This window comes from Melozone crissalis, unplaced genomic scaffold, assembly GCF_028551555.1.
Source record: "Melozone crissalis strain CALT ecotype California unplaced genomic scaffold, PUWL_Pcris_2 ptg000029l_1, whole genome shotgun sequence".
Classification (NCBI taxonomy): domain Eukaryota; kingdom Metazoa; phylum Chordata; class Aves; order Passeriformes; family Passerellidae; genus Melozone; species Melozone crissalis.
Window position 1 is genome coordinate 9593508 of NW_026535807.1, and position 12367 is coordinate 9605874.

Genomic DNA, 12367 nt, shown 5'->3' on the forward strand with positions numbered 1-12367 from the left:
TCAGATTTTGATGGGCCACTGGCACAAGCTGTTGTGCTTGTTCATTTTTCTTGAATTCAGATGTGTGTACTTTTTCTTGATGCTTCGGCCTTTCATACACATCCTGTTGTTTGGACATGAATAACACAGCCAAGTGTCTGCTGCCTTTGATGCCTTTGTGTGCCTGGAAGCTGTGGTGCTGTATTTTCTTACAACTGAATTGGGTGTGTGTGATGAAGAGTGACTGGAAGGTTTAGTAAAAAACAAGCTGTCCTCTGTGAGGTATCTGTGAAAGAAGGGGGAAGACAAAGATGTGTTTGATCATTAAACAGGAAGGGAATAAGGATTCTCTGGAGAAGGCTTATAATAGGTTAACTAATTTATTCTGGAGAATCTTTGTGGTAAAATAACTCCACATTTTGAGGGGAACCTTAGACTTGATGCCATAACCCTAACCTCTTTTGGAGACCGCTCTGTAGATTATGTTGGTGATTGAAGAGTGGTTTCCCAAGCTCTGGTCTAGTGGACAGCCAGGTGATAAGTGGGAAGTCTAAAAAGATGTAGTTAAAGTGAGCAACTGATAGAGGAGAAGGGAGATGAGCAATTTCCTATGTTGCAGGGAGCACTGCAGTCTTGCTTTTGTAGAGCCATGGGCCAGCCCAGGTGGGAGCTGAGATAATGTGGGAGATTACTTGCAGGATCATCTTGCTGGTGTTGCAGTATATGTAAAAAAAAAGGAGTGTGGGTAGATACTGAATGTAGGAATATGTGAAAAACACCTTGCTTATAAATGCAGGGGGTCCCAAGAGACAAATTGTGCTGTAGCAATACGTCTTCAACATAGCCTTGCCATCATGATCTCCTTCCAAAGTAAAAATCCTGCTCATCTCTGTTCCTGGAAAAAGGGGGTCTAAAGCAAGAGCCCCAAAGGGTCAGTTGTGGTTATATTGTCAGGCCATCACACTGGAATAATATTGGCCTTTCAAGGCAGTTAAAAAGTATCTCTGTGCATTTGGCTTCCAGAAATGCAATTAGAAGGGATAAATGATTATCTAATTTGCTGAGACATTTCGGTGAGTTTATTGGATTGTAGCTTCAGTATTTGCCATGAACTAAGCAGAGGAATCTGTGCAATTTTCAATGCCCTTAGTTTGTGTTCCAGAGGGTGCAGGTGCATGGGAAGAGCTGTTTGTGGTTAGATTGGGAAGGAAGTCACATTCCCTCGTGTTTATCATTTTCATCTCTCAGCCACGGGGTTGATTTTTAGAAAGGTGATGGTTACTTTTTCCCCCCCTTGCTTGTTGCAAAAAATGTGACCAGAAATGGTTATTTAGGAGCAAAGTATGTTTGAACTTTAGAAACCAACAAAGGCTTGCCTCCTTGTGCCCTTCTAGGGACCCTGGGACAGGCACAGCAAAATGAGTTATTTTCTCTTTGGGGCCACCTCTGCAGAATATGTCAGTACTTTGTGTGTCTTGTAACAGATTCGCCTGGCAAAAGTAACTCATGGCTGGTTGTGGGGTTGTTTTCTTCCTCCTTCCCTCTTTTTCCTTGTCTCCCTTTTCCCACTGTGGACTGCAGGTGTGGCCTGCTGCAAGTAGGAGACCGAGTCCTTTCCATCAACGGCATCGCGACGGAGGACGGCACCATGGAGGAGGCCAACCAGCTGCTGCGCGACGCGGCGCTCACCAACAAAGTGGTGCTGGAGATCGAGTTCGATGTCGCAGGTGCGTTCCCAAAGGAGCTGCTGCTCCTCTCTGCCCGTGGGGCTCTGCCAGGGCCTCTGCTGACCCCAGGAGGGAGAGTATTCAGCAGGCTCACAGGGAGGAGTGAGAAACCCTGGGAGGATGTTCTCCACTTCTTGTTGTACTCTAACGCGCACTGAGGTGGAGGGTTCTTCTGATCCTTTCATAAATGCTCTGTGCTCATTGCTTGGCTGAGATAAGCCTAAGGAGTAGATGAAGAGGACACACTTTAAACATTTGCTCATTAATAGGGATAATATTCCTATTCATTTATGGGCTTGAAGCCAGGAGGGAGCCAAAGCTATAGGCTACGGGTAAAGTGCAGTTTTGTATTTAAAAAGATTTTTTTTTCATTTGCATTGACAGAGCTGCTTCAGTTTTGAAATACAGTGTGATGTGAGCACTTAACTTGATGTTCAGAGCATGTATTTTTAATGAGAATCCAAATTTCAACCTGAAGTCCACAGGGTCTCAGATAACCTTATTTGAACCAATAAGGCAGTGCTTTATGGGCTTGTTTTCTTGGTTCCAAAGAAACCATCCATGCAACTGAAAACTCTCTTTTTTCTCCTGTTTTTCTTTTTTGTTTGTTTTTTTTGCTTTATAGAGTCTGTCATACCCAGCAGCGGTACTTTCCACGTTAAATTGCCCAAGAAAAGAGGTGTAGAGCTTGGAATTACAATCAGCTGTAAGTATTGCTCAGGCTTGCAGTAGCAGTTGCAAGAGCCTCTCCTTTCCACACAGGCATTTTAGAGGGCTCAACAGAGAGATAAGATCATGTGGGATTTCCGTGGCACTCCAGTGCTCGTGATTTATCCCAGAATGAATCAGATGTGTGGCTCCTGGCTCCATGAGGCTGGCAGCTGCAGAGAAAAGCAGCTGCATGAAGGGCTGGCACAAAGGATGTGTCTCAACTGGTCACTTGATCTGTGGTGCAGAATTATGTTATGCTATATGTAATATTATTTTTATTTCCTTGCTCACACTTGTGGTATGTTCTTTTTAAAAAGGATTTCCTGGATCTGGTGGGACCCTTGCAAAAAGATGTGGAGAGAGGAGGAAAAGTAACAGGTGACCCCACAGCTTGAAGGGTAGAGAGGGGAAACTGGCAAGAGGAGGAGCATGAAGAGGGTGGTTGGTTTTAGAGGCAGTGGAAGCACTTTAAATTCCAGAGTTTCCCAGGAATTGTTTCATTTTACAAGCTCAAGCCATGCAGAAGGGGAGCCATGTGCCAGGACTTGGTATGCACTGAGAGAAGAGAACATAAACCTTTTTCATTTTCTCTCTTCTCCGCTCACTCTTAATTATCTCTGTTTCCCTTCTGAGCACAGTTTTTAATTTAAAGATCTTCTGGCCTCTTTGGAGAGAGTGCTTTAGGGGGATGATCTAGGCAGATCCATCCCAGTTTTCTGGCTAACCTGGAGTCTTGCTATGCCTTTTGTCCGTGAATTTTTCCTGTATGGCAAACACATGCAGGTCTCAGATCACTCATTTCTCTCCCACTTCTGGGTAAAGTCAGTTGAATCATCTGAGGTTTGCCATGCCCAGAGACTGCCACCACCTCTGATCTGAAGCAGAGCAGCTTGTGAGACTGCAGTAATGGGATCTCTTGTCTGAGCCCTCAGGAGCACAGACCCAGCTGTGTCTGGGGAGTGGAGTCGCAGGGGACACTTGGAAACTGGGTTTCCTTAAAAGAGAAGCTATGGTAATTACCTCTTGACATTTACAGCATTAGTTAGAGAGCTAATTGGAGGTGTTCTGGTCTAAGTGGGATGATTCTCAGGAGTGACTGGAACATTGACAGGATGATGCCTTTGCACCTAGTGATATTTCTTGTCCCTCCTCTCAGCTTCCCCTATTTGTGCCACAAGGACAATCCTGAGAAATAACAGCACAGTATTTAACATTTGGCTTGGTGGCAGTTAATGTCTGAAGACATCAAAGTGCTTTCTGAAAGCAGCAGGCTGTCTGTAATGGCATTTCACTGGTAGGGAGCAGTGCATGGTGCAGACTGTGCTGGGTTCCAACCTGCTGCCCTGCCACTGCCTTGGCATTCCAGCCTCAGGGAGCAACCCAGGATAATGGATCTGGTAGCAAAAACTGGCTTGAGCAAGGCCCTATTAAGTTTCAAAGTTTAGTTTATGTCTGGGGCTAGAGAGTAAAATGAACTTGGGAGCTGCTGGCAAGAACAGAAGTTTTTATTTGTGAAGTCTTTTTTGAACAGGATCTGCTTCAGATATGCATTTACACTTCAAACATGTTTTTATGTTGGAAAGGTTTTAATTTCAAATCTGTTAAAAGAAGTGTAAAAAGTTTCACACACTTTTTTGAAATCACTGCTAATAGAAAGGAACTGACCCCTGGGTTTTAAATAGATGCCCATTATTCAACTACAAAGCAGCTTTTTAACACTATAATTGATTTGATCTTTTTGATTGCTGAACATGTTTGTAGGACATTGTTTAAGTAATGCACATGCGTAAACGTGAAATATATTGCAGTTGTTTCCTGAGTCAAAGCCAAAATTATACTTAAAAATGGAGAAAAAGACAGGCACCCAGAGAATGCGGTGGCAAAGATGAAATTCAAGCTTAATCCTAATTTTGTTTTCATATATTAGTCTATATAATCCTATGTCCACATGATCCTTAGCAAATAAGTTCATAATTTTTTCACTCTGCCTCTAACCAGGCAGATAAATATACCAGCTTCAAACATTAAAACCAAAGCAAGCAGCCTTATGTTAAGTACTTCCTGCAGAGACATGATGTGCATGCAGGAGTGTGATGCAAGCAGCAAAAGAAAAGAGGTAAAAATAACCCTTCTCTGTTTTGCTCAGTTCCTTTCCTCTCAGTTCTGCTGACTTGAGTGTTTGTGTAGATCTGGAAACAGCTTTTACAGTTTTCCTTCTGATATGGAAAAGTATATAACTACTGTTTTAAAGGGCTTGGTTGACTGGCCTCTTGCATTGGATTCTTGTTACCTACTCTGTAAAACTGGAGCAGCTTGAGCAGATGAGAAGGTGAAGGGGTCAGAAGAAGATCCACTGCACTGTCATGGCCACAGAATTGGGTTTATTCATGAACTTTATAGTCTAGCTACACTACAGAGGTAAGATGAGTGGCTTTCACTGAGTTTTACCTCTTGGCTTCAGCTGGCTTCTCTGTAGTTAATTCCTCTGCCTAGGAAGGTTTGCCTCTGCCTTCTTAAATGGGCAGAGGTGTTATGACCTCATCAGAGGAGCACTACAGAAATAAATGTGATCAAGTTCTTGCTGTGCTGTGGCTTTCAGAGCTAATTGGGAGATGGGCTAGGTAAAGGGTGGGGGGAGAGCAGGATTCTTGATGGATGAATTGGAAGAATTCATGTAATGGAGCTGGCTGTAGTAGGAGCCATAAATCTGCTGGAAATGCTCATAAAAGGACTGGAAACCCAGGAGATTTGTGTATGAGGAGGGCAGATGCTGCTGGTTCTGGGATGAACTTGCAGAGAGGGGCTGTACTTGTTCCTGGTGAGGGGCAGATGTTTGCTGAGGGCATTTAATCTTTCAGAGATCTCAAGGTTTTCCAGAAAGAGGAGGCTTGGGCTGGATGAGTCTTCAGCTGTGGTCTGAGAGCATGGATGGGTTTCTTCCCCCTGCTCCAACACAGTGTGGCAAAGGGGCACAGCAAATCAAGATGTATGGTGGAAATACATGCATTTAGCACTATTTCCCTTTCCATTCCTCAGAGGATGAGTACAAAATCCAAGGGGTGAGCCTCTCACTGACAGTGCTTTGAACTCCTGAGGGATCTCTGTGCCCTCAAGCCTCATTTCAGTCTCCTCAATATGCTAAATGACATATGCTGAAGCTGCCACGTGTGTGCTACTCCATGCACTTTGTCCAGAGGTGAAAGGATACAATGCCAGCTAAACTCTCTTTTTCTCCATGCTCCAGTACCTCAGCCTCTGTCCCAGAGAGAAGGGCATTTGCTTGTAGAGCAGCTACTCTGGAGAGCAGAAGCATGCAGAGCTCTGAAGGGCCGAGCATGCTCCTCTCTGCTCCAAGAGCTCTGAAGCTTACCTGTTTGCAGCAGCCTCTGGGGCTCAGAATGGTGAGGATGCTAATACGGCTAAACTGAGAGTTTTGGCACAGGAATGTGAAGATTTGACCCTTGTTAGCCTGAACAACCCCTCTCCATTAGCAGAACCCATGCCTCAAATGCTCTGATCTTGCTGGCTGCAGCCAGTTCTAATGATGCAGTTGCACCTTTGAAGGTTTTCTGTAAATCTCTTATAAATTAAAGTCTCCAGCAGCGAGAAGCTAATAGTCACGTACTCTCAAATGTTCAATACCTCAGCTCTTAAAATAAGGTATAGATTTGTTATTCCCCTCTGCAAAATGATAGTTGATTACACAAAAGATTACCTTTTGTATTGAGAGTTTGGGATTTTTTTCCTGTCTCAAATGCCCTCTCCAAGGGCTGGTTGTGATGTTTACGGTAGGGTAGAGATGTGTTGGTGTTGCTGTTTCAAGAGATACTGAAATTGCCATTAATTTTAGATATGCATTAATGCTTTATATAGCTTGTTTATCAAATTACCTTCATATATCTTAACAAATCAATTCCTGTGCCCTTGGTGTGAAGCACTGCAGATAAGGAGGAGGCAGTATATCTGCTTGCAGGTGATAAAACCGGAATTTGGGTAGATAGATAACTTCGATTAAGTCGCTTAAGCAGTGTAATCACTGTCCTAGTGAGAAGATGGATCTCTGAGCCCAGCAAATCCAGTTTTGCTGGCTCTGTATCAGCCTGTGCCCTGCCACCAGCCCAGGCAAGCGTGTCTGCAGGCGGGGCAGGCTCAGCAGCCACCTGTCCTGCCCCCTCACTCACACTACAGCTGATTCATCCACTGCTTTTATCCTGGTGGGATGTCCTGATCTGGCTTTGCTACCTGGAGGTTGTGAAAGGAAAAGGATCTGTGATGAGGCAGATATCCTGCTGGAGGCACTGATAATTTATGCAGCTGCTGCTAAACTTAATGAATGATAGAGGAAAAAGTTGGGTACTGAGGATTTGATTTTCACTGCTGCTCTTTGTAATCAAGTCTGATTCACTTTATTCCTCTTCTCATTCCTTAGCTATCCTGAGATTATTTGGTTTCTGATTTTGTTATTTCCAATTTAAAAATGCTTCTTATTTAAATGCATTCTTATGGCATTATTACAATTTCTTTAATTACACATTGGCAGTGTTGCTTTGGCTTGGTCAATAATGAATGGCATTTTTAGCAGGTTGATGCCTGTGAAATATGTGCTGGTGCTCCTTGGAGGGGAATAATTTACCAGTACAAGTCATTATGCATTCTATTAAAAACACAAACTGGACGTGTGTTCCTGGCCTTGTCATCCATCACAGTGTAAACACTGAGTTAGCCACAATCCCAGCAGAGAGACTGAAAGCAATTTATAAAAAGTAAATAACAGTATTGATCAATTCACCTTTTTATCACTGCCCTGTCACCACTGCCAAGCAGTGTTTTCATTTTGAGTTTCTTCCCCACCACATGCTTGTACCTTTATCAGCCGTTGATTTATGGAGCCTTCTTTGGGCCACTGGAGCAGATTTAAACTGTCTTTTGTACTGGTAAATCCACCAAAAATACAAACGGGTCTGAAAAAGAGCCTGTTTCCACCTGCAGTGGGTTGCCTTGGCAGATGGAGGCCACAGCCAGGATGCCTGCTGAGAGTGAGCATGGGTTTCTGCACACCAGCTCCTGCCTCCATCTCTTCCCTTGGCTTCCTTTGCTGCCATCTCCATTTCACACACAGGAGAGCAAAACCCAGAGGCAAGGCTGAGTGTCCAGACTGTGTCTTCCGGCAGCAGAGTTCCCAAGACAATGTCCTTTGAAGAGATATAACCATATTAACAGCAGAAATTAATGGTTAAGGAGGCTTTATTCATCTGTGCAAATGTCTTAATGCCAAAGACCACAGCCCTAATAATGATGTACTTTGGGTTGGTGCTGTTTTAATTGCAGGCAAATTGGAAATTGTCTATTCAAAATCTCACCAGGGATTCATGTATCTAATGGCTCTGACCTCTACTGAGCCACCCCTTCAGTGACATTGCAGTCTCTTACTGTCAGGCAGGCAGCTGTTGCATGGATAAACATTGTCACCCTGTGTGAATGGCCAAGGATGGTTAAAAATGTGGGGCTCAGGGGTGCTCAGGGCAGCCTGATCCCAGCAGACAGGCAGGATGCCCATCTGGACACTCTGCTGGGGTGCCAAGAAGGGCTTTGGGATGCCAAAGGTTAATTAATGGAGTCAGTAACCACAGGTCTTTAGAATGAACAACAAGCCTCTGTTCTGTGCTGTGAGATTTCATTATCTTAACCTTGTATCTTACACCTCTTGAGAGAACATGGTTATTCATTGTCTCTCTAACTTACCCTTCAGATTTGATGGTTTTATAAAGCCTTTGCATTTTATATTAGGAAATTATGTAATGTGGTGATCCCCCATCCCTGGAAGTGCTCAAGAACAGGTTGGGTGGGGTTTTAAGCCCAACCTGGTCTAGTGGAAGATGTCCCTGTTCCATGAGTGAACTAGATAATTTTAAGGTCCCTTCCAATCCAAGTGTTTCTATAATGACTCTGTGATGAATATTGAGAATGTTTTACATTTACAAGGACTGCCATTTATTAAAGTTGGAGTTCTCTGTTGGTAGAGACAGTTGTATGCAGTTGTATATGGCTCTTCCATTTAACTCAGGTCTCAAGGAAATCTGTTCTGAGAGCAAAACTTCTAAAAAAAGCCTGCAAACAAAACCCAGAATGATTTTTCCTTAAAACTTGCTTTGTTCTCTAATAGATAAAGCACTTGGTTTGTTACCCCTGCTTCTGTCATGGGAAGCTTGTGCTGTGTTCAGTGCTCACACCAACTGTGGAGCTTCAGAAGGACAAGGTCTTGTTCTCTGCTCAGGGACTGACTGTGTGCAGGATCCCCCCACGTGTCACAGGACTTGCAGGGCAGACATTGAGATAAACAGAAATCTGCAGAGCTCAAGGCATGTTGTTGTCTGTGCTTTCTTGCTGTTTTTTTTCGCCCCTCCCTCTTTGCTCTCTTGGTGTTCATGGTCTCTGGACATGCTGTTGAGCTGTGCCTTGGTCAGGTTAGGGATGGCCATCCCAGCCCACCACCAGGACAGGTTAGGATCCTCCCTAACCCCTTTCTGTCACACTGCCTCTGCTTTGAAACTAGTAAACAAACCTTGCAGTGAAAAGTATTTTTGCTAACCTGGATTGTTTTGACAGAACCAGGCTAGGGAGTGATTAAACATGCAGCAATGCCACCTGACCCAGGGCTTAGGGTGTGCTCACAGGGTCTGCCCTCACTGCTGCTCGGACACCACTCTGTACACCTCTGTCAGCAGCAAATACATGTCCTATACTGAAAAGGAGAGCAACAGTAATAATTATCAGAGTGATGCATCTCAATCCCTGTGCTGTTAGTCCATGGTGTGTGGCCTTCTCAGTCAGTGTGGGGATGGATTTCTGCATTGTTTTTACCTGAACGTCACCCTTACTCCCACTACTCAGCTTTGCCCAGTGTTTCTTATCTTGACTGCAGTCTGGTCCATGCTGTGGACAGGCTGAATTTAGGCACAAGCCCTCTGGGCATCTCCACAACATCTTCCTCCCTTAGATCTGCAGACAGAGCACAACATGACTGTCCAGTCCAAAATTGTCTGGTACCAGGCTCCAGTAAAACGTGGGGAAAATAGTTCCTCCAGGCTCTGTACCATTCAGCAGTCACATTGCTGTGACTATTATAAAATCAGTCACAGTCTGCTTTTTGCTGTCTGACCTCACTGTGGTTCTCAGCTCTGCCATGACTGAGATTGGCTGTCTTTTTTCTCTCTTTAGTACAGAAGGTTTGGTTATTTCTGGGAGAGGATATCCTTAAAGGTGTTGGGTGAGACATATGTTTTCAAATTTCATAAATGAATATAAACAACAGAAAAATTTAGAGCAGAGAGGTTGATAAACACTTACTATGTCTGACTTTCTGGGTGCTCTCTAACTGCTGTTCAGGCAGGTGGATCTCTGTGTGTTTGGTGCCACGTGCCTCACAGATATTTTAATCTCTGCCCTGCACCTGATATGTTCAAAGGCTGTGAGTTTCTTTCTTCCCACACAGTTTTTGTGAGAAGCTGAGAAGCTCTGTCAACTTTAAATGAGGCAATGCAATTCCCGTAGCAAGGCAGGGTGGAATGGATGCTCTTTCTTGGTGTGTGTTTGGCGTGTGCATGACAAGGAGGTCAGGAGGAGTTTGAGTCATAAATCTCTCTTGGGTATCTCAGGAGAGCAGCAGGTCTTGCAGGCAACTCTGAAAATGTAAATGCTCCCAGAGATGCGTATTCACATCTCGTGGGCTGAAAAAGTTATCAAGGTCAGCCAGGAGATAGGAGCTGGAAACCACCCACCCCTTCCAGCTCCAGCACAAACCACCCCTGATTCATCTGGTTGTATGATTAAGTGCCCTAGAGAGCTGAACCAGCTGAAAAACTGAGCTTTTTCCCTGGGTTATTTTCCACCTGGAAAATTTCACAGCCCACTTTACTTGAAGAACACAGAAATGCTTGTATGGAGTGTGGGGCAGAGCTGGGTGCTAATTCTGACTGCAGCCATGGCCTTTGGCTCCCTTCTTTTGTATGTGAGGGGGGGTCAGGGGTGTTCAACAGTGCTGGGATTGACAATGCCACCTCTTCCTGTTGGACACCACACATCTGCTCCTTCAGGAGTCCAAAGGAAATTACCCTGGGCAAAGGGCAACGAACAAACTACAGGGATTTATATTTGTTTATTTTTTTTCCTTTCTTTCTGGAGAGGCTTCCAGAGTTCAGCTGTGAGGCATCATTTTGTGATGGGAATATAAATCTCCTTTCCTTATGGCTGCTTCTCCCCATTAACCATCCACCATCCCCATCCCAGACAGCAAACTCACCATCAGGCTTTGTACCATGTGTCTCTTTCGCAGCTGCAAGCAGAAAGCTTGGGGATCCTTTGATCATCTCTGACATCAAGAAGGGGAGTGTAGCACACAGGTGAGTGCAGGATTTTCCATCTGTCAAACCCACTGCAAAATGGCCTTCCATGAATGTCTACCAGAGAAGCTGAATATAGCCCAAGCAGTAGCACTTGGGTCTGGATATTTCCGGAATCCAAGGAGATCTCGGCACTAGAGGTTTTTCTTAGACCACAGTAGGGTTTGCAATAAATCTTGTCTGTATTGAAGTGAGTAGAGTTGAGCTAATGGAGAAGATGACCAGGGCACTGGTTTAGATGTCAGCTGAGTCTCTAGGAGATGGATGTTTAACATTTAAAAGCATGTGGTAAAAAGCTTCATATATCCCAGGGGGTGCTATGGCTCATCAGGTAGTTTGCCATGTCTCAGCTCCTGCTTTGGTGAACAGAGAGAGTGAATTGTGGGCACTGGTGGAGAACTGTGCAAATAACTCAGGATTTATTGACTTCCCTTGTGGTCCCAAGACCTCATAGCATGGCATTCAGAGGAATTTAGTGTGTCTGCATTGCTTATTTCTAAAAGTGCTCACACAAGATTTTCCATAAGGGGTAGAATATCTGTCAGTTAAACACCAGGCATTTTCAGGGTTATAGGTTACCCAGGATATTTATCTAACCTTCCTGGCTCGTTCTGTCTGGATGCATGCTCTACACAAATTTCCTCTCTTTAAAATTACAGGTATCCCAGACTCAGCTCATGGTTATTTTCAAGACCAAGGACAGTAAAAAGTTAATATTGTCATTTCTACTGCAGAACTGAATGTGTTGTGGGATCTGAAAGGCAAATACAAATGTACTTTTAGTTTTCTTTTCCTCTCCATGTAGAACTGGTACCTTGGAGCCGGGAGACAAGCTGCTAGCCATTGATAACATCCGACTCGACAATTGCTCAATGGAGGATGCTGTGCAGATTTTAAGGCAGTGTGAAGACCTGGTCAAATTGAAGATTAGGAAGGATGAAGATAACTCTGGTACAGAAATCCTCATGCAAACTGGTGCCTGTCCACTGTAATGACATTTCCCAATAGGTAGTGCAAACTAACAAAGATAAGGGCTGCTGCTATCCAGTCACCACTTTCCAATTGATTATAGTCTATTTTTGTTATTCTGCCCTTAAGTGATGTCTAGAAGGTTAAAATCCTATTTGGTATGAGTGTCACTGAAGACTTCTGGCTTTTGCTTCTAGAGGCTGCAAGTCTTTCCTATGACTACTTTTATTTGGGAAATGACAAGAATTCAGCATTCCTGTTTTCTCTTTCAGATGAGCAGGAGACAACTGGTGCTATTATCTACACGGTGGAGCTGAAGCGATACGGGGGCCCTTTGGGAATAACCATCTCTGGGACAGAGGAGCCTTTCGATCCTATTGTCATTTCAGGCTTGACTAAACGAGGGCTGGCAGAGAGGTGAGGTTTGGGGACAGCGCAGTTGAATTGATTTGAGAAGGGGTCTTGAACCATGCCAAGTTTCCTCTACTGTCATGAACTGTTCTTTGGTGTCTTAGACTGCTAAGGAGGAAAGGTGCTCTGAAGGTACCAAGTGACATGAAGCAGTGGTGGGGGCTGTGCTGC

General features: G+C 44.3%; 1 protein-coding gene across 7 annotated transcripts in view; it reads left to right on the top strand.

Annotated features, from left to right (window-relative positions):
* Window positions 1-12367, top strand: part of GRIP2 (glutamate receptor interacting protein 2) — a 249071-nt gene that overhangs the window by 213684 nt on the left and 23020 nt on the right. For all 7 annotated transcript variants that reach the window (XR_008483243.1, XR_008483242.1, XM_054280776.1 and 4 more), the window contains exons 13-17: window positions 1561-1706; window positions 2332-2412; window positions 10750-10816; window positions 11622-11767; window positions 12058-12202. Coding sequence is in view for 5 of the 7 variants with exons in the window: in XM_054280776.1 (XP_054136751.1) it covers window positions 1561-1706; window positions 2332-2412; window positions 10750-10816; window positions 11622-11767; window positions 12058-12202 (585 nt within the window). In the remaining 2 variants the exon portion in view is untranslated. The remainder of the gene's footprint in view (window positions 1-1560; window positions 1707-2331; window positions 2413-10749; window positions 10817-11621; window positions 11768-12057; window positions 12203-12367) is intronic.